Source organism: Myotis daubentonii, chromosome 5, assembly GCF_963259705.1.
Source record: "Myotis daubentonii chromosome 5, mMyoDau2.1, whole genome shotgun sequence".
NCBI lineage: Eukaryota > Metazoa > Chordata > Mammalia > Chiroptera > Vespertilionidae > Myotis > Myotis daubentonii.
The window spans coordinates 106,222,482-106,243,155 of record NC_081844.1 but is presented as its reverse complement, the minus strand read 5'-3'; the positions used below and the strand labels follow the sequence as shown (position 1 = coordinate 106,243,155).

The following is a 20,674-nucleotide window of genomic DNA, read 5'->3' as shown; positions in this document are numbered from 1 at the left end:
TTACGGTAATTAATTAACAGAGCGTGGTGTGGGCACACGGATAGGCAAACCAATGGAGCAAGATGGAGAACCCAGCTCAGTGATTGGGCATCCACCTATGAACCAGCAGGTATGGGCATGGGGGTGGCAGCCGATCCATGCTTCTCTCGTCATTCATGTTTCTCTCTCTCCCTCCCTCCCCCTTCCTCTCTAAAAAAAAAATAAAATAAAATAATGTGTTGTTTTCTTTTTTTAAAAAAAAAAGGAGAACCCAGAGAGAGCCCCATGTGTGTTTGGAAACTTTGATACTGACCAAGGCAGCCTTGCAGTCACTGAGGAGAGGTCGGGCGCCTTAGTAAATGGGCCTCCACATGAGAAAAAACAAAACAAAGAACTAACCTCTCCCTCACCCCACACACGTAATTCCAAGGAAATGAAAGGCCTGCCTGTGAGAGGCAGTGCCATAAACGGTTCTGAGGATTAAAGTAGGGAGATGGCTTCATAACCCTAGGTACAGAAGGATTTCTGAAGACACAAAAAGCACCCACCACAAAATGATTGACTTCTGTGACTCCATTAAATTTAAGAACCTCTGTTCATCCAAAAGCCATGAGAACAAGACTCGGCCAGGTCCTGCCGCACCTGCAAGCATTTATCCTCCAGCAGCAACCTGGACGGCCCCTCCGGCGGTTCTGTAAGCGCGGGAGCTACCCGCTGCCCGTCTGACGCCGCTGCGCATGGGCGTTTCCTGGCGACTGACGCAGTGATCCGCTTGCAGCAGGATCAGGGAATCCTGACCAGGCCGACGGGGAGACCTCAAGCAGAGGCAGAACTCGGAGGATTCGGGGTCCTAGACCCCGGGCAGCAGCCTGCGGGGATGCGCTGCTGGGCTCCCCACGTTCTGGTCCTGCCAGGGCCAGAGCATCTGAGAATAGTTACAGAACACCCCTCCTTCGCCAGCGAAGACAATCACTTCTCACAGCTGCGATGCTGGTGGAGGAAGGCTCTGAAGGAGACTTTTCCGAAGTGAGGACTTGTGGTGGGAGTCTTAACCTGCTAACGTGCTCATTCCCCATGAGGGGACTGCAGCATTAACTAGCCATCACTGGAGTACAGCTTAAAGCTCACACACACACACACACACACGCACACACACACGATTGTGTGCCCATGCCTTAGTATTTTGATGATTTTTTTTTCTAATTTCAGAGAGAGGAAGGGAGAGGGAGAGAGAGATAGAAACATCAGTATGAGAGAAAATCATTGATTGGCGGTGCCTCCTGCACTCCCCACACTGGGAATCAAAAACGAATGACCACGCCGGCCAGGCTGTCATAATATTTTAAAGTAAACTATAGCCAATAGAATAGTGTTTATCAGACTCCAGTCATTTGAGACCTCCTTTCAAGATTTTTTACCATATGCTACCACCTGTCTTATTAATATTTTTCTTTAACTTCTTACAAAATATATCTTTTAGAGGACATTTTATGTTAGGACCGTAAGAGAAAACTGGTGTCATGCGCCGTAAAAGTAGGAAGAAATAAAAATGAAACCATAGGAACAAAAGTTTTCGAATCCAGCCCCCTGCCTGCTGTTGCCCGGCTCTAGCGCCTGGTCCTGTTCGCGGGCAGTGAGTTGGAGCAGTGTTTTCTCCTGGGGAGTTGACGGTTCCGGGTCTCGTGTGTAAGTCTGTCGTCCACGCTGAGGTGGTTGTGTGGGTGTGGTATAAAACGGGGCCCAGTTTTACTCTTCTCTGTGGACATCCAGTTCCCGCACCATTTGTTGCAGAGACTGGTCTCCCCCATATGTCTTCCTGGCGCCTTTGTTAACGATCCGTTGAGCATATGCGTGGATTTACTTCTGGGCTCTTGGCGGTGATTTTGTGGATGTGATAGCAGTACAGGCAACAAAAATAAAAACAAACAAGTGGGACTCCATCAAACTAAGGCTCAGCACAGCAGAGGAAGCCATCAGCAGTGACAGGGCGGCCTGTGGAATGGGAGAGAGCCCTTCTGCATCCGAAAGGCGTTCATCTCTAAGATGTCTAAGGAACTCCTGCATCTCAACAGCACAAACACTAACCACTGGATTAAAAAATGGACTAAAGAATCAAATAGACATTCTCACTATAAGAAGGTATACAAGTGACCAGCAGGTACCCATACCTGAACATGAGAAAGCTCCGTGCCACCGGTCATCCGGAAAGCGTAAATCAATAGCACAATGACTGTGACCTCACACCTGTTAGAACGGCTGTCTCTTTAAGGTGTTGGTGAGCCCATGGGGAGACTGGAGCCCTTGCTCACTGTTGGCGGGAACGCACCACGGTACAGCTGCTATGAAAACCAGTACGGAGGTGCCTCCGAAAGTTAAAAGACTCCCCTACGGCCCAGCAATCCCACTTCTGGCTGTTTATCCAAAAGAACTGAAATCAGCGTCTCGAGGAGAAACTGTTTGCTGAGGGCGATGCTAAAAGGTCCGACAGATCCGGCTCCTGATTCTGGCTCAGCCCTGTCCCATTGCCTGTGGCTCTCCGTGAGCTCATTGTGCAATTCTCTGCAGCATTGTCCCCTACAGCCAGGATGTGGGAGCAACCTAACCGTGCCATGTGCATGCACTCACATACTGCTCAGCCTTTAAAATGAAGGAAATTCTCCCCTGGCCGGGTGGTTCAGTTGCCTGAAGCATCGTCCTGTACACCAAAAGGTCTCGGGTTCAATCCCCAGTCAGGGCACATACCCAGACTTCCCGTTCCATGATCCCTGGTCGAGGCACCTATGGGAAGCAGCCAATCCAATCAATGTTTCTCTCACATCAATGTTTCTCTCTCCCTCTCCCTTCTCCCTTCCTCTCTCTCTAAAATCAATGGAAACATATCCTTGGATGAGGATGAAATAATAACAAATTTCTTTTTTAAAGAGAAGGGAATCCTGCCACATGTGACAACATGGGTGGCTCTTGAGGACATTACGCTAAGTGAAATGAGCCGGTCACAGAAACACAAATGCTGTGGGATTCTGCTTGTCTGTGGTTTCTAAAAGAGTCAGATTCATAGAATGTAGGCGTGGAATGTGGGTGGGGGCTGAGGGAGGGGACAACAGGAGTTGCTAACCAACAGGCATAGTGCTTCAGGCAGCAAGATGAATAAGCTGAGAGATTTTCAGAGCAACAGCCAACGACACAGGGCTGTGTACTTAAAAATTTGTTAATTTTTTAAGCACTCATGTGAAGTGCTCTTACCTAATAGAATAAGATTTTCGGCTATAAAGAGAGAGCAGTGTCAACTATCTGGGGCATTCCTTTTGAAGTTAAAGAGGATCGAGAGAGCCCTGGGAAACCCCGAGCCCAGGCCTTTTATTTAACACAATCATCTTGCTGACTCAAGAGCCATCCCTGGAAATCACCACAGTGCCGTACTCGCTACAGTACAGAAAGCCAGAGGGTTATCGGACTGTCACCGAGCAGCCTGCGTTACTGCCACTTCCTCACCTGATCTAGCACAACCCCCTGAGATGGGTTAGTTATTTCCATTTTACAGATGAGCACACTGAGGTCAGAGAGGCGATGGGAATGGCCAGAGCCAGGATCAGGCCCTGGATCTGTCTGACCTTTCGTATCAGCCTCGGCCAGTAAGACGTGTTCTCCTCTCCTCCCGGCGCCGACCAGCCGCCTCTGCCCGCGGGGCCAGCATCCCACCCAGGACAGAGCGTTTTCCTGGGAAGGTGGTGGTTCGCTGACCAACCACAAGACAGAAGCAGAATTCTTTCCCTGCCCCGGGTCATGGTTTTCTGTCGGCCTGTCCTTCCAACATGGAAGGGGCGCACCAAAGCGCTCAGGGCTGCCTTGCATTAGTGACTTGGCCTGTTTTATGGTTTGGGGGTTTGGTTTGGCTTTTACTTCCTAGGAATCGCTCAAAACCGAAAGAGAACTTGGCGCCGTTGGGAGGTTTCCGCGGGCCTCGCTGTGCCGCTCAGGGCCTCCGCCTGTTTCAGCCAGGAGCACCCTGGGAGGCCCCCTCTGGGCGGCGACCCTGGCCACCTCAGGGCCCACCCAGCTGGCCCCAAACAGGGCCGCATGGCCACATCCGGGCCTCTTCCCCATGCCGTTTATCCAGTCAATTCTTTCGGCCAGGGATCAGGGTCTCCCCAGCAGTGTCTGGACATGTAGGGGAGGTGTGAGGAGCAGCCACGTGCCCCTGCCCTCTGTGGACTTGGGGTAGGCGTCCTGGGCAGGTCACTAGAGCCTGCATTTCCCCGTCTCTAAGATGGGCCAGCCCTCCCAGGAGTGCATGAAGCAGCACAGGCGACCGCATTTCAGGGCCACCGAGTGCTGAGCCAACGTAAAGGATGTTGTTACTGCCGTCTGGGGGCAGCCGCACGATTTCTGCCCACGAAGCAGCCGGGACGCACCCCAGTCCAGCGTGTAATCAGCGCCTTATTATGTGGCTCCGACTGCAAGGGCTGCAGGGTTTCCGAGGACAGACACCCCCGGGGCCTGGGATGCAGCTCAACCTCAGCGGGAGAGCGAGCACAGGCTGCTCTGAGCCAGAAGGAGAGGGGGTCGGAAGCCGGAGGCGGTCAGAAGGGGGGCAGTTAGGAGGGGGGCAGGAGGGGGGGCAGGTAGGAGGGAGTCAGAGGCTCTCTCCCTCTTGGGCTCTCCGCCGCTGGCCTGGAAAAGCTGGGTGCCTGGGGGTTTGCTGCAGAACAGGAATCACTACGAAGTTAATAAAAAAAGTGAATGAGCCACACATACCGGCTCCGCATCATTCACTCCAGGATTGAGTCGACAGTGACCAGGAAAGGCACCCCCCTATAACACGTCCCCCCAGCTCACAGGTTTTCCCACTTGAGGTCTGGGGCAGATCACACATGGAGGTAGGAGGGGCTTAAATTCAGAACCTGACTCAGAGGTCATATGGGGTCAGCAACCCAAAGTGTGATGTATCCATACAATGGAATAATGTTCAGCCTTGAAAAGAGGACATTCCAACACTCTACAACAATGATGAGCCCCAAAAGAGGACAAATACTGTAGGATCCCACTTCCTGAGGTTCCCAGAGTTGTCAGATTTATACACAGTGGGGTGGTGGGTGCCAGGGGCTGGGGGAGGGGAACGGAGCATTGTTTAATGGGGACAGAGTTTCCGTTTTGCGAGATGAAAAGAGTTCTGAAGATGATGGTGGCGATGGCTGCACAATGTGAATGTATTTAAAAACTGGGAAAATAAATTATAAAGGGTCAGGACACCCCTGGGTCCTGTAGAAGGTGCCACATTGGAGACCCCTCCATCTCTCCGTTGGTCCATCATAGCCCAGTCCCAGGGTTGGAGCATCACTCTGCAGGGAGGGGAGGGAGGGGAGGGGAGGGGAGAGGAGGGGAGCTCTTATAGGTTCGTTATATAGAAAATGCAGGCCTTGCCTTTTCCGACCCAGGCTCACACTGAGCACAGCAGGAAGGCACATGGGAGGTGCCAGGGACCGAGGCCTTCTGCGGGGAGATTGGGGGGGCGGGGGGGCAGGTCCCACCCCGCTCCCGAGCACCGGCCGGTGGGAGGCATGGCCGGCAGAGTCGCCTCTGCTGCTGAAATGTGTGCACACGCACAGGCGTGTCCCCGCGCAGAAGTGTGAAATGAAGTGTGTGCATGAGACGACCCTGCTGCTCAGATCTGCGTCCTGGGGCCGGGCCAGGGGGCCCTGGGTGGACATTCGTTGATCTGAGCTGTGGCTTCATCGTGGAGCCATGCCGGGCTCCCATCCTTTCGTGATCGCGTGCTTCTCTCCCATTGGGCACAGAAACGTGCGGTGCTGGCCGCCAGGAAATTGACCCCTGAACCACTGAGGGAATGAGAACCCGTCGGGAGATAACAGCACAGGAATGCCTGGTCCCGCCCTGTGTCCCCCACCCCCCTCCTCGCCCTCCTTATGGCAGAGATGGTCGAGGCTCCCTTACCGAGGAGCCGAGGTGGCAGAAGAGCAGGGACTTGGGCAGTGGGAGGTCCTGGGGGTTTCAACCTCATTAACCTGGGGCCTTCTAGCCTCTGCCTAACCCGCAAAACAGTCCCCCCCCCCCCCCCCCTCCCGACGTTAGCACTGCAGACCCGGGAACTGGGACGGACTCGCGGGCACGTCAGAAACAACCGGAATGGTCTCCGTGGGCAGCAAGCGGAGTCAAGTGTGATATCGTCTAAGCAGTGACGCCCATCACCCAGGAGAGCTGGGGTGGGGGAAGAACAAGGACATGGCGTGACGTTCACGGTTTATGGTTCTGTCTAAATATGTGCGCATTATGTGTGCAAACATGCCTGTAATGTGCATGTGCATACACGGGGTGGGGCAACAGTAGGGTTACAGTTGTTTGGATGGAACATAATACAATAATTAATAAATAATAATAGGAAAAAAACGGAAAAAAAATAATAGAAAAATAAACTGTTTTGCGTGGTCACAACTCTAAACCTACTTAGCCCTCACCCTGTACATCCAGTGTGTCGTGGGGGGGGGGGGTCCCCAAACCAGCAGCAGCAGCATCACCAGGGACCGTTGGAAATGCACGTTCTCAGGCCCTGCCCCAGACTTGAATCAGGAAATCTGGGGGTGAAGCCCTCGCGATCTGTGCTTTAACGAGCACCCCTCTTCCTCGCGGCTTCTGCTGCCTGCCAAGGGGAGTCCCCTGGCCTAGAGCATGCCCGACACCCTCTCCTTCCTTCGCACTCACCCGTGTCTCCTCTCCAGGCCCTCATCCAGCTGCCCCCCTACATCTCCCAGTGTGACGAGGTGCTGCAGTTCTTTGAGACGAGACCCGAGGACCTGAATCCCCCCAAAGAGTAAGTTGGCTTGGGGACCCCCCGGCGCGTGCCCAGCCGGCCCCAGGCGGAACCGGAGGGAAGCAAAGGAAAAATCAAACTGCTCCCATGCTCTGAGCCCCCACGGGGCCTCACTTCGCACAGCCGTCACTCGCACCCGGTGGGCAATGACAGTCCGGGTTCACGCGGAGGAAGCCGGCTGCGGGCACCTGGGCCCCAACTCCTCCCTCCTGGGCCCCTAACTCCTCCCTCCCTTTCTGCCTCAGTTGCTTCATCTGTGCAATGAGGTCACATCCCTGGCCCCACCCACATCATGGGGTGTTGGAGGCTGCAATGAGAGAATTGGGAATCTCTGAGCTTGGAGCTGACAACATGCTGACACCCCCACCCCGGCTGTCATGTTTGATAATTCCGCTTCCTGGCGGTGGAGTTTTATTCTGAGGGTTTTCAGGAGAGTCCACGTCCTCACTTCCTACGTGGGAATAACAGTGATGCGTACTTCACAGGGTCACAGTGAGGCTTGGGTATGTGTGTGTGAAGTCCTCGGCACGGGGCCTGGCACATAGTAGGCACACAGCCAGATTTCGCAGCTCCTGGGCTGTCGGGACAGCTCCCCCCTGTCACCCTGAGGGAGATGTGCTACCCGGTCTCGGCGTGTTCTGCTGCCACTCACCACCGAGGCTTTCCCTCCGCGTCTACGTCTCGGGGCCCGAGCCCGGGGCAGGCCTCTGTGCCTGGCCAGGTGGCCACCGGCTCGGGGCAAGGGGAGGCCTGGCTCCTGTTTTCAGACTGAGTCCCCTCCACCCATCGGCTCCTCCCCGGGGCGCCGGAGCACTTCTCCAAGAAAGGGAGAAAATGAAGAGGAATCCATTCTTTTTTTTTTTTTTAAGGAATCTGGGTCCCTGGGGCTGGCTTAAATGTTACTCATTGCCTGGAGATATTGTGAGATGGAGAATCTCAGTTTTCTAACAGACTAACTTATGTCCATACACAACAGGTACTGCCTCTGACTCTTTCCCACCCCCATTCTTTCCTGTACAGGGAGCATGTTGGGAAAAAGAAATCTGGTAAGAATATTTTCCATTTTCTCCTATTCATTCCATGTTAACCCTACTGAGCACCTGTGATGTGTGTGCCAGGCCCTGGGCTCCACATTGGGGTTGTGGCCCTATTGATGGATGGATGGATGGATGGATGGATGGATGCGTTCCACATTGGGGATGCGGCCATATTGATGGATGGATGGATGGATGGATGGATAGATGTTAGATGGATGGTTGGATATTTGATTGCTTGATTGATTGTTTGATACCACATACTGTTTCTCCCCCCCCTCCCGATTTCCCCCCCAAAAAAATTATGGGAGGATGTTTCATCTTTTGGGGTTTTTTATTTATTTATTTTTATTGATTTTAGACAGGAGAGAGAGAGAAACATTGATGTGAGAGAGAAATGTCAACTGGCTGTCTCCTACCCGCCCCCTACTGGGGATTGAACCTGTAACCCAGGCATCAAACCGGGACTCGACCCAGTGAACTTTTGGTGCATGGAACGATGCTCAATCAACTGAGCCACACCAGCCAGGTGGCTTCATCTTATACAAAAAAATTACTAAGTGGATGAGACCTCTCTTTCCCAGAGAACACCTTGGAGGGGTGGGGGGACAGCTTCTAATATTCTGTAGTGTGTTAACCGCCCCCACATCTGCACAGGCCCAGCCCACCACACCTGGGCCAGCGTGTTCTTCAGAGCTCCCAGAATCCTAAGTTATTTTATTTGAGACTCCAGGAAGCTTGAGGAGGTTGATAAAAATGGGGGAAGGGGCCCTAACTGGATTGGCTCGGTGGATAGAGTGTCGGCCTGCGGACTGAGGGGTCCCAGGTTCGATTCTGGTCAAAGGCATGTACCTTGATTGTGGGCACATCCCCAGTGAGGGGTGTGCAGGAGGCAGCTGATCGATGTTTCTAACTCTCTGTCCCTCTCCCTTCTTCTCTGTAAAAAATCCATAAAATATATATTTTTTTTAAATGGGGGAAGGGGGCCCAGCAGAGGTCCTAGAAGTAAAAAAGGATGCCTCCTTCCATGGGCCTCAGTTTCCGCATCTGAAAAATGGGTTTAATAATAGTAATCTACCTAATAGGATGATCATATTCTAATAACACATCTAAAGCACTCAGAACAGTGCCCGGCATGTGGTAGCTGACACGTGTTTGCTGCTGCCTTTATTCTGCTGCTATTAATTCAGAGTCCAGGGGTGTCCTTCAGAGCAGCATCAGTAGCAATTTCAACAGCTCTGGCCCCGGTGCAGGCCCGACGCCATTCTTGCCAGGGAGAGTGGAGAGGGGTGTTCTCGTTGCCTCAAGGTCTGGCTGTGGCATGAACTCTGGCCTCTTCCCCCGCAGCCTGTTTACCAGTCCTGTCTGCTTTAATAGGTACTGGCCAGCCCGTGGCATCTGCTCCGGCTACAAATAGCCCCAGAGCCTGAGGGTAATGACATGTTTCCTAGAAAAGAGCAGAGCGGCCACTCTCGGGGGGGGGGGGGGGGGTCACAGAGTTCCTGGCTCCCAGTGTGCAGACCTTTCCTGGGAGGGCGGGCGGGCGGCGGCAGAGAGGAGAGACAGCGCTGGCCTGTGGAAACAGAAGTGTCCCGTCAGGCGGGCCTGATGAGGGGACTGGTCTGGAAGTCGGAGAAGAAGCTCTAATTTGCGGCAGCCGCTGCCACATCACCCACCTGCAGTGATGGGGCCGGGTTATTTATGGTCCCGCCGGGTGGAAAGAGCATCTTTCTCCCTTCAGACGAAGAGCCCATGCTGGTTCAGCCTTGTTTTCCGGCTGACCTTTGAACGCGCCCTTTCTGTTGGACCTAGCCTTCTTGCTGCAATTTGAAAGGGACTGAAGATTGACAGCCAGGCTCTGAGATTTCTGGGCCAGAACTGAGCTGGAGAAGGCTTATCCGTCTCCAGAATTTCCTGGGCCCTGGCTGGCTTGGCCGGCTCCTGCAGACTTTGGTGCCGGGAGCCGGTCCATCCTTGCTGTTTCAAGGGACCTGGCATATATAGCATACTGTTCTTAATATGTTTTGCTCACCTTCTTGGCGCTGTGTTTTAACCAAGGTCACCTCTCCGAGAAAGGTTGAATCCCCAGGTAGGGATTTTCCCCTGAAGTTAGGGAGGGAATAAAACCTCTTAACTAAGTGCCAGGCGGGTAATTAATCATTTTAACTACGAACAATCATGCTTAAGCTACATAATCTTTACTCCCTGGAATGGAGATAAGAAACGCCCTAACCTTTGGAATAGAGATTGATAGGATTGGAATCAACTGGTATAAATACAGATGCAACAAGACAACAACAGACAGAATTCAGAAGACAGAACTTAGAAAGACAGAAAGAGACAGAACTGAGAAGAGAGAACCTACAGACAGAACCTACACAGAACCTACAGACAGAAGAACTTCGCTGGAGAGAACATGGCAAAAGATCCTGGACTGAACCTGACTACAGAAATATGGCAACAGAACCTGACTAGAACTTGGTGACCGAACCTGGCTAGAGATCTCAGACAGAACCTGGCTGGAGAACCTAGCGAGGGAACATGGCCACAGAACCTCACTGGAGATCCGAAGCAGAGCCTCTCTGGAGATCCAGACCAGAACTTGACTGGAGATCCTGGCTGGAGATCCTGGCTAGGCTGCTGATCAACTGAACGCTGTCTCTGTCATTTAGTCTTCGCCGACTCCGTCCACACCTTTGGGGACCCCTGGACCTGCTGGGGTTGGACCCCGGGATCAGGTTCAGTCCAGGATCTATTGCCATGTTCTCTCCAGTGAAGTTCTTCTGTCTCTAGAGAACGTTCTCTGTAGGTTCTGTGTAGGTTCTCTCTTCTCAGTTCTGTCTCTTTCTGTCTTTCTAAGTTCTGTCTCCTAAGTTCTGTCTTCTGAATTCTGTCTGTTGTTGTCTTGTTGCATCTGTATTTATACCAGTTGATTCCAATCCTATCAATCTCTATTCCAAAGGTTAGGGCGTTTCTTATCTCCATTCCAGGGAGTAAAGATTATGTAGCTTAAGCATGATTGTTCGTAGTTAAAATGATTAATTACCCGCCTGGCACTTAGTTAAGAGGTTTTATTCCCTCCCTAACTTCAGGGGAAAATCCCTACCTGGGGATTCAACCTTTCTCGGAGAGGTGACCTTGGTTAAAACACAGCACCAAGAAGGTGAGCAAACATATTAAGAACCGTATGCCATATATGCCAGGTCCCTTGAAACAGCAAGGATGGACCGGCTCCCGGCACTTTGGCTCATGTGGTCTCCATTTCTGCTCATCCTGCAAAAAAAAAAAAATCCTCCACCAACATGTAACAGGTCGTGTGATTATCTAAGGAGCATCTTTCTTCCTGATTTTTCTACCCTCTTCTTACTTATTTTATTTTTATTTTTTTGGTTAAACCTCACCCAAGGATATTTTTTCCATTGATTTTTAGAGAGAGTGGAAGGGAGGGGGAAAGACAGAGAGAAAGAAATATTGATGTGAGAGAGAGATATATCAATTAGTTGTGTCCCACATGAGCCTGACCAGGGCTGGGGATCGAGCCTGCAGCGGAGGTACATGCCCTTGACCAGAATCGAACCCAGGATCCTTCAGTCCCCGGGCCAACGCTATCCACTGAGCCGAACCGGCTGGGGCTCTACCCTGTTCTTACTGAGGTCTTCTCTCATTTACCGACGTGGAGCAAGACTGGCAGTGTTATGTTGTAGTTCTGGAAAGAATAGTCTGCTCTGCTGTTTATTGCTCATTGTATTAGTTTGCTGGGGCCGCTTAGAGAGCAGAAACTTACTCTCTCACAGATGTGAAGGGTATGGATGGGGTCTGGAGAGAGGCCTCTTAGAGGGAAGCCTGCTGCCTTCTCGCTGTGTCCCCACATGTAGAGACGGAGAACACGCTCCCTGGTCTCTTCTTACAAGGGCACAAACCCCAGCATGAGGTCATGACCTCATTTAACCTAATTACCTCCTGTACCATCACATAGACCTTCAACAGGTGGCTTTGGAGGGGTGCGGGTTTATCCCAGCAGTTATTTTTAAATTTCAAAACATGTCATCTTGAATCAAAGCATGGCCAATGAGGCCCAGCCAGCGTGACTCAGTGGTTGAGTGTCAACCTGTGAACCAGGAGACCACGGTTCGATTCCCGGTCAGGGCACAGGCCTGGGTTGCGGGCTCCATCCCCAGTGTGGGACGTGCAGGAGGCAGCCCATTGATGATTCTCTCTCATCATTGATGTTTCTCTCTCTCTCCCCCTCTCTGAAATCAATAAAAATATATTTAAAAACAAAACATGGCCAACTAGAAAATTCTGTGGTAGATGAGGCATCTGCCTCTTGGGAATATTTTATACACTTCCTCGATGATAAAATCGCCCTTCCTCTGTGGAATCTCCTCCTTTCTGCTAACCTCTTCCTTCTCTCCCGTGGCCTGCGGGACCACAAGAATGACAAGGCTTACCTAGGAATTCTTGCTCTCACACTTGCAGCTCCTAGGACTTGTGCCCTTACTGTGCGTTATAGAGCTTGGCTGCAGTCTCACAGTCCACCAGCAGGTGTCTCTGCACAACACCTACATGGCCTGGAGCCTAGTTTGGGAAGCTGGTATGTGGAATCCTGGTGTGCCTGGTTTTGACAGGTTGAGCGCTGAGCGCTGTGGGTGAAATGCAGGCAGCAGCTCTGGGAGAGCTGGTGTAGAAAAAGCAGCCCCATGCACCCTCGTCTGAGCCACTCATTGGCAGGGAACGACTCTCTTGTTCACAGTGAGTCCCGTAATTCCCCGATTTTGTCACTGCTTGTAGTTATGCCAGACCCCGTTGGCAGCCCGGTTAGGAGAGTTGGTGCAGAATGGAGAGTTTCTAGAAGTTTCCATTTGCCCTTTGTCCATTCACTTCACAAATGTCCATTGAGTATGTCTGTGCTAAGAGCTGAGTGAACAAGACGACCATGGTTATTCATTCCACTAGAGGCCCAGTGCACGGATTCATGCACAGGTGCGGTCCCTAGGCCGGGCCAGCGATCGAAGCGCGAGTGTCTAGCGTGGAAGGGCAGGTCCCAGCTGACCCCTGGGCCCTAGGCAGCACCGGGGCCCCCTGGCCCCCACGCACCCCCCTCTGCCTGAGTCACAGCGCCCAAGTCCCCATGCGGAGATGCAGTGAGCGCAGGTGGACGCCGTGGGCCAGGGCACAGCGTGGGCTTCTGGGCCGCCCAGTAGCACCACAAGGAAGCCAGGCGGGCGGTGCGCTCTCTCCCAGCCGACCTTGCAGACCAGCTCCTGCACTAATCCATGGGGAGCCTGACCAGCCCCTGTGGTCCTGGCGGCTGTAGCTTGGCTCACCCGGAAGCCCATTGGGGCCAGGAGCACCTCCACTTCCGCCCGCTGCCAGTGCCTCATCGCCTACACCCGCCATGTTCTGCGCCGCCCCCGGTGGTCAGCACTGGTCATGGCGAGCAGTCAAACTCCTGGTCGAGGGGACAATTTGCTTATTAGGCTTTTATTATATAGGATGTTTATTAAGCACCTACTGTGTGCCTGAAGGTACTCTAGGTCCCCTGGGAATATGAAGGTGAACAAGATGTGGGAAGTTTTCTCCCACCCTGTAGGAAAGAGAGCGGTGACCCTTCACCGGGCTAGCATGCCCTGCTCTGGTTTTCCACGTCAGGAATCCACGGTGCCTGGCTCTAACAAAGGGCTTTTGTGCTGCTCTGGGCGCCCGGGGCTGGAGCGCAGGGGCGTGCTGGGAACGACTTCACAAGCAGCTTTCTGTGGTCACGCCTGCTTTGTAGCATTTGCCAGCTCCGTGGTACAAATGCTCCCACCGTGGCCCGTTTCAAGCGACCAACAGGATGCCACCCGAGAGAGTCGGGAAGAGGAGCACGAAATCGGCTCGGTGTGAGCCAGCCCTCACACACATACCCCCCACCCCCTCCACTACTGGGAGTGTTTGGGACAGAACTGTGGGGTTTCCTGGATGTTCCTGTTTTTGGAAACAGTAGGGGGAATGTTTTGAATCAGAATGTGCAGGCCATGAGGGTCCGGCGGCCACAAAGGCCACGCTGCCCTCCCACCACGTCCAGCCTGCTGCTCTGAAAGTGCTGCCCCCGTCTCTCGGGAGCGTCTGAACGCGTCTGATCTTTTACATCCCGCGTATTCTGTGGGCTCTTTCCATTTACTTATCCGCTTGTCTTAGACCTTAACCAGGGCTGCCCAGCTCACATCCACTGAGCCAAACCGGCGAGGGCTGGTCTGCTTTCTTCTCTGCCAGCCTCTAACCCATTCTCCATGAGGCAGCCAGAGTGACCTTTTTAAAGATGCCGATCTTCACGTGTTACTCCCTTCTTAAGTCCCTTTCGAGGTTCTACTTCAGGGGTTTAAAAAAAAAGTGTTTTGAAGTCCTCAGTTCTGGGCGTCAGCCACCCTGGCCTCCCTCCCGGTCCTGGAAGGCTCCAGGCCTCCTCCCACCTCCCGGTCGGCCTGCACCGTTCTTTCCCCATTGTCCTCCTGGCTCTGCTTTAGGTTGCTTCCCGGGGAGGTCTTGCTGACCATCCCATTCACGTAGCATCCCCTGTCTTGTTCGTTCTGTTTCCAGAAATGCATGTATCCAAAAGGAATACTTTCTTCCTATACGCTTATGGATCACATGTACTGAATATGTGTCTCTCGCCCCAACTAGGATGCTAGGAGCCACATCTGTTTCATCCACTTTAGCACCCCCAACCAGCACCTAACAGAGTGTCTGGAATATCATTGGTGATTTCACGTATTGATAAATGAGTAAATTTGGATGGCTTACTGGTTGGTGAATGTATGGGTAAATGAGTGGATGGATGATTGATGGATATATGTTTGGTTAGATGAATGACAGATGGGTGAATAGTGGCTGATGCTGGATGGGTATCTATGAATGAATGAACTTTCCCACTAGGCTGTCTGCTTCTTCAGGGCAAGTACCATATCTTGCTCTGAACCTCCAGTGCCTAGCACAGTGCCTGCACAGGACAGGCACGTGGTAAATTGTGCCGGTCGAGTGAGCAAATGAATAAAAGAATGAATGGATGAGACAGGTCCTCTAGCAGCTTCTCTCTCTATTTAGAATGCCCTCCTGACCTCCCCTCCTCCCTGGCTCCTGCTCCTGTACACCGAGCGGTGGCCAGATGTGACAGCTGATGGTGTTTTCCATCCACAGGGAGCGACCCGACCTCGGTGGACCCCATGGTCCTGGAGCAGTACGTGGTGGTGGCCGACTACCAGAAGCAGGAGAGCTCGGAGATCAGCCTCAGCGTGGGCCAGGTGGTGGACATCATCGAGAAGAATGAGTCAGGTGGGCGCCCAGACCACCTCCTTCCCCGCCCAACACTCTCACCAAGCCCCTCGGTCAGGAGCACGGGGCAGCGCAGCAACGGCCGTCGCCGATCGGGCTGGTCCGTTTCCGCAGGTCCGGCGGATGACCCCTGTTTGGTCCGAGTGCTCAGATCTCCTGCTTGGTCCCAACCCACCAGCATCCTGTTGGGTCAGATGTTACCGGCTGGCTTTGAGGTTCACATTTCATGAACGTTCTTCTGGCTTCAGAGCACCTGGAGACACAGAGTCTAGCTTTCCCCTGAGAATTTGCCCTGTTGATTTTCTTTGATGACTATGGGCGTCACCAGCTGTGGGCTCTGGTGTGGACTGTTCACACCGCCTGTCTCCCCAGCGCACCTGCCCCTCGCAGCAGCCACTGGTCATGTGCACTGGCCACTGGTCATGTGCACTGGCCAGGTCTGAGACCGATGGGGTACAATTGAGACACTTGGCCTGGGCCTCCATCTGAAGTCTGCATTTCACAGCAGTCCAGGTGGCTGCTTCCCTCTCACCACCAATTCTCTCATCTGTAAAGAGAAAAATGAGATAATATATGGAGAGTGTCTGAGCCTGTGTTGGGCACACAGTAGGTACTTAAAAATGTGAGCTTCCTTCCCTTTTGCCTCCCTTAGCTACAAAACAGCCATTGGCAGAGTTAAAATCAAAGAGTGGGGAGCAGGAGGCGAGTGGATCCCCTCTAGGAAAAACTGACATAAATCTACTGGCTTTGTTGTGACTAAAATGTGACATTGGCTATAATATCAACAGCAGACCAGTCTCTGTGATACCCCGATGGCTAGTTAAAGTCCAAAAAATAATGGAAAGGCTCTGCTCCGAGCAGCATGTGGATTCCATTCCCATTCGCCATGAGGTCCGGGTTAGCCAACCAAAAGTTCTTAATTATTCAACCTCGCGATTGTGACCCCTGCCTCACAGCTGAAGGGACAGAGTCCAAGGGACTTGGTCGCTCACCCAAAACCTCCCAACAGTATTCGGAGCTGGAATTCCCATCCAGTGCCAGCTGGCCACAGGCCATATGGCTTTCTCGATCCTGGGAATGAGTTTATGCAGATTATCGGTGTGGCTGGGGTGCTCCTGGGGACCAAGGAACGGCGCACCCACTCCCCCGGGCCACCTGCTTGAGTGAAGTCAGAACAAAGGCATTGCAGGAGAAGAGTGGGGGCTGGGATGGGGTTGGAGACAAGCCTGGTGTGTCCAAAGGGCAGCGGAAGGGGGGAAAGGCAGGTAGTCAAATCTTCAAGTAAGATTTATTACTTATCCAAGTAGTACATGGATACATTCTTCTTGAAGCATTCATGACAAAGTGAAAGTCTGTTTTCCCACCAGCTTCAAACCCCAGAGAGCCCTTCTATCGGGTTGGTATGAATTCTTCTATGATAATTGTGTGCACACAGCGCACGTATGTGTGCACGTGTGCGTGCGTACGGTCACACCTTCGCCATACTGCGTGTGTGGTTCTACACCCCCGCAGTAAAGCAAATACCTCAAATATCACAGTAAAGCGAATCGCACAAATTGGTTTCCCAACGCATGTGAAAGTTACGTTGACACTATAGTCAATAGATAACATTATGCCTTAAAAATGTACACACCTCGATTTAAAAATCATCTATTGCTAGAAAATGCTAACCATCACCTGAGCCTTCAGCGAGCACGTAATATTTTTGCTGGTGGAGGGTCTTCCCCTTCAATTTGTAAAAAAAAAAAAAACCGCACTGTCTGTGAAGTGCAATAAGGTGAAGCATAAAGCAAGGTGTGCCTCTGTGTGTGTGTGGGTGGGTGTGTAAGTGGCAGCCCTTCCTCCATCCTCCCAGCTAGAAGTGTGGTGCCTCTTCTGTAGCCACGGCTCCCCCTGCCTCCTCTGCCTCCCTCTTCCATAGTTCCCGACCCTGGCAATGACATGGGCCACCCAGATAATCCAGGACCGTCTCCCTGTTTGAAGGTCATCTGATTAGCAACCTTAGTCCCATCTGCAACCTTTCACATAGTCACAGGTTCCGGGGATTATGTGGGTTATCTCCGGTGGGGCATTATTCCGCCCACCACTAGCTCCCTGAGACTTTTCTCTGAAGAGGGAGGGCCTGGGTCTGGGTGAGCGGCCTCTCGAGCAGTTGCACCTGCAGCCACTTGACCTTGACATGAACAGATGGATGCACAGGCCGGAGAGTTACGAGGGCAGTGGCGTCAGCATCAGACAGCCCGCTGCACAGCGCAGCCCTGCCGTCGCCGTGAGAACTTGGGCAAGTCTGTTCACCTCTTGGAGCCTCAGTTTCCTCCTCTGAGCAGTGAGGACGATCACGTGACGATGCTGAAAGACGATGCAAGTACAGTGACTCGTACCCGGCACACCTTAGTGAAGGACTCCCGCCATTCAGGACGGCCTTGCCCTCCCTTTCCCCTCCCCAGCAGTCAGTTGACACGGCTAGCTGTGTTCCACCAATAGGACGGCGCCCATCGGCCTTAGCCTGAGTGTGACGCACACAGTGCCTGAGTGTGTCATTCTACGCCGACGCCCAGACCTCACATCTGACCCCCTAACGTCCGTCTGCTCTTGTCTTCCCAGGTTGGTGGTTCGTCAGCACCGCTGAAGAGCAAGGCTGGGTGCCCGCCACCTGCCTCGAAGGGCAGGACGGTGGGCAAGACGAGTTTTCCCTGGAGCCGGAGGAAGGTGAGGGGAGCTCGAGCCTCGCACCCGCGGGGGAGCCCTGTGCTGGCCGTGACCACGGGGGGCCTCCGCCCCCAGAACCTTCCCTTCACCTCTGCCCTCGAGAGGGCATGTAGCCAGGCATGGGGTCGGGGTTGATGGGCAAGCCCGTCCTTCCTCGGGGCCTTAGGGAGCTGGGCCCTGACCCCTCCGTGGAACCCCGGGAGGCCCCAGCCTGGTTGCTGTCAACAGGGTCACCTTTCCTCCCTGGAATGATCCTGGCGGCCAAGGTCCCGGGGCTGCTTCCAGCTCATCTGCAGGCCGTCTGAGGCCGTCTGCAGAGGGCTCTGCTTTCTCCGCTGGCATAACAGCCCTGACTGGGCGTCGGGATTAGGGCAGACCCCCTTCACTCACCCACACACGCTTCCATTTCCCGGAGAACTTGCCCCACGGGTGTCCCGAAGCGTGGCTCCTGCCGTGTCAGAAATGCTGAGGCCCCCTGACTCCCTTCCCCCCGAAAACATTTCTAAAACGAGAGGATGCGTGCATCTTAGCTGATAAACGGAGGATGGGAGGGTCGGGCGGACCGGAATTCGAACCTCAGCTGCTCCACTTACTGACTGAGGGGACGGGGCCAGCAACTTACCCTCTGCCGCTCAGCCACCTCCTCCCAACACGGGAGTGATGTCTCCGTCATGAGGTTTTGTTTTATTATTATTATCAAACGAGACCCATATGCAAAGCCCTTGACAAAGAACCTCAACCAATAATAAAAAGCGAGGACCCGTTGTTATCATATAGCTATGCCTTGCCTTCGGGCTGAACACTTGGGGCTTAGTTGACTGTTTTGAGGAAGCGCAAAGCCTCTTCAGTGTACACTTGCCAGACACAGGGTGAGGAGTAGCGGCATATTTCTGTGCTCAAAGGTGAGCAACAGGAATTACGTGTAGCAACAACAGCCCACAGCCTTCAGAGTAAAATTAAAAGGGTTCTGTTGGCTTGCCCTGTGTTTGTGGGCCCGGGAGGCACTGGGGACCAGGCTAGCCTGGGAACACCGCAGAATCAGCTCAGGCTCGGGGGCAGTGGTGCCCTGCGTGGAAATTCCAGCTCCCGTACGCAGTGATGACGGCCACGCGGCACGCCTCTGCCAGGGGCTGGTCGTTACCCCATTTCACAGATGGAAAAACAGGCTCAGAAAGGTGGAAACGCCTGCCTGGGGTCACACAGCTAGTAAGAGGGAGAGAGACACCACATTTTCCCAAGGATTTGTACCTTGTTCTTCCCTCTGCCATCAGGACCTCTCTTCGGGCCTCGTTGTCATCATGCCAGGGATAGAATTATGTCTACTGGGCGCCTCTCCACTCAGCTGTAGGGTTAATACTCAGGACCGTGGGCCTTTGGCGACACCTGGGCTGGCGTGGACTCAGAAATCAGTGTTCTTAAATGGGAACGCGCGCTTGGTGCCCTTTTTGCCTGGAGACACTGGGAGTGCTGTCTTCTCACCTCTGCCTTCTGCCCTTCACCTCCACATGCTGCCCGTCCAGTCTCGTGGAGGTACTGGTCTTTGCCCCGGCCCATGGGCCGCCGCCGGACCCTGGGGGACTTGTATGCCATCAGCTGGCGGCAAGGTTGTCTACGTCGGTGTTTTCTTCCCCGTTCGGGGCTGGGAGCCGGGTCCTTGCGTCTGCATGCGCCTCCTGCTCTGGGCGGCCTGTGCCTGCTGCATGTGAGAAAGGGATCGTGTCTGTGCCGTGTGTGTTGGCATGCAGGTTTGGGAGGAGGGAGCCCGGGTCTTAAAGCTTCCCGGGTTAAGAAAGGATGTCTGGGGACTTCTAGGATGCTGAGCCGGCGACCTGCTCCTTTCCTCAGGCACATTTGGGTGCAAGGAAAAGAAACCCACGTCACACTGGCTTAAACTAAAAGGAAAGTATATTGACTTGTCGCTGAAAAGCCCAGAGTAGGGCTAGCTTCAGGCATGGCTGCATCCAGGGGCTGGAAAACATCCTGGGGTCCTGAGACTCACTCTTGCCACCTCTCTGCTCTGCTCTCTACCTGGCTGGAGCCATTCTCTCACGGCGAGCGTAGTTCCAGGCACCCTCCAGGGACACCCACTGAAGAAGGTGCTTCTCCTTCAACACAAATCCCAGGGAGGGTTCCATCTGGCCCACGTGGGTCCTACACCGTCCTTGTATCAGTCACAGTGGTCAGGGGATGCCAGGCCAGGGTCACACCCTCCTCTCTCCAGGAGGTGGTGCAGTCAGCTCACCCAAACCCTGTGGATGGAGTTGGTAGGAAGGGTGGGTGGGCGCTAAGCAGCAGTGCCACCGGGTGCCACCATTCAGTCTCGAAGGTCTACCTTAAGCTTTGTCAGGGCTCACTGAGTGTCCCATGGGGCCCACGGAGGCTCGGGGTGCTAGAGAACCCCCGTGTGCGATTCAGCTCACTCTGGGTGCCGGCCCCTGGGGTCCAGGGCCCGCAGGACTAACTGCACTGAGTCTGGGACCCAACCAAGCAGGAGGTCTGTGCACAGGCAGGGTCGAGTTACCCCGCCCCCACCCGCAGCTGCCCGCCCTGAGCGAGGGGAACAGCTGACTCTGCTGTGCACAGGATATGTGCAACTCGAGTCAGCCAGCCCCGCGGAGCAGGTCAGTGGGCCAGATCAATAAATAAATAAACACCCTGTGCGTCTTCCGCCTCCCTCTGCACCAGCTGGGCAGGCCCCGGGCCGACCGCGGTGTTTTCCCAAAGGCAGAGTCAGCGCCCACGCTAACCGTCCCCACCAGCCCACAGCTGGCTCGCCACTCCCTGGGGGCCGGGATGTAACCAAGACCGGAAAGCC

The 20,674-nt window shown here is 53.7% G+C and overlaps 1 protein-coding gene across 2 annotated transcripts in view; it reads left to right on the top strand.

Annotated features, from left to right (window-relative positions):
• Window positions 1-20,674, top strand: part of SH3PXD2B (SH3 and PX domains 2B) — a 90,167-nt gene that overhangs the window by 52,676 nt on the left and 16,817 nt on the right. For both annotated transcript variants that reach the window (XR_009453129.1, XM_059699193.1), the window contains exons 5-8: window positions 6,714-6,805; window positions 7,826-7,851; window positions 15,016-15,150; window positions 17,755-17,859. Coding sequence is in view for 1 of the 2 variants with exons in the window: in XM_059699193.1 (XP_059555176.1) it covers window positions 6,714-6,805; window positions 7,826-7,851; window positions 15,016-15,150; window positions 17,755-17,859 (358 nt within the window). In the remaining variant the exon portion in view is untranslated. The remainder of the gene's footprint in view (window positions 1-6,713; window positions 6,806-7,825; window positions 7,852-15,015; window positions 15,151-17,754; window positions 17,860-20,674) is intronic.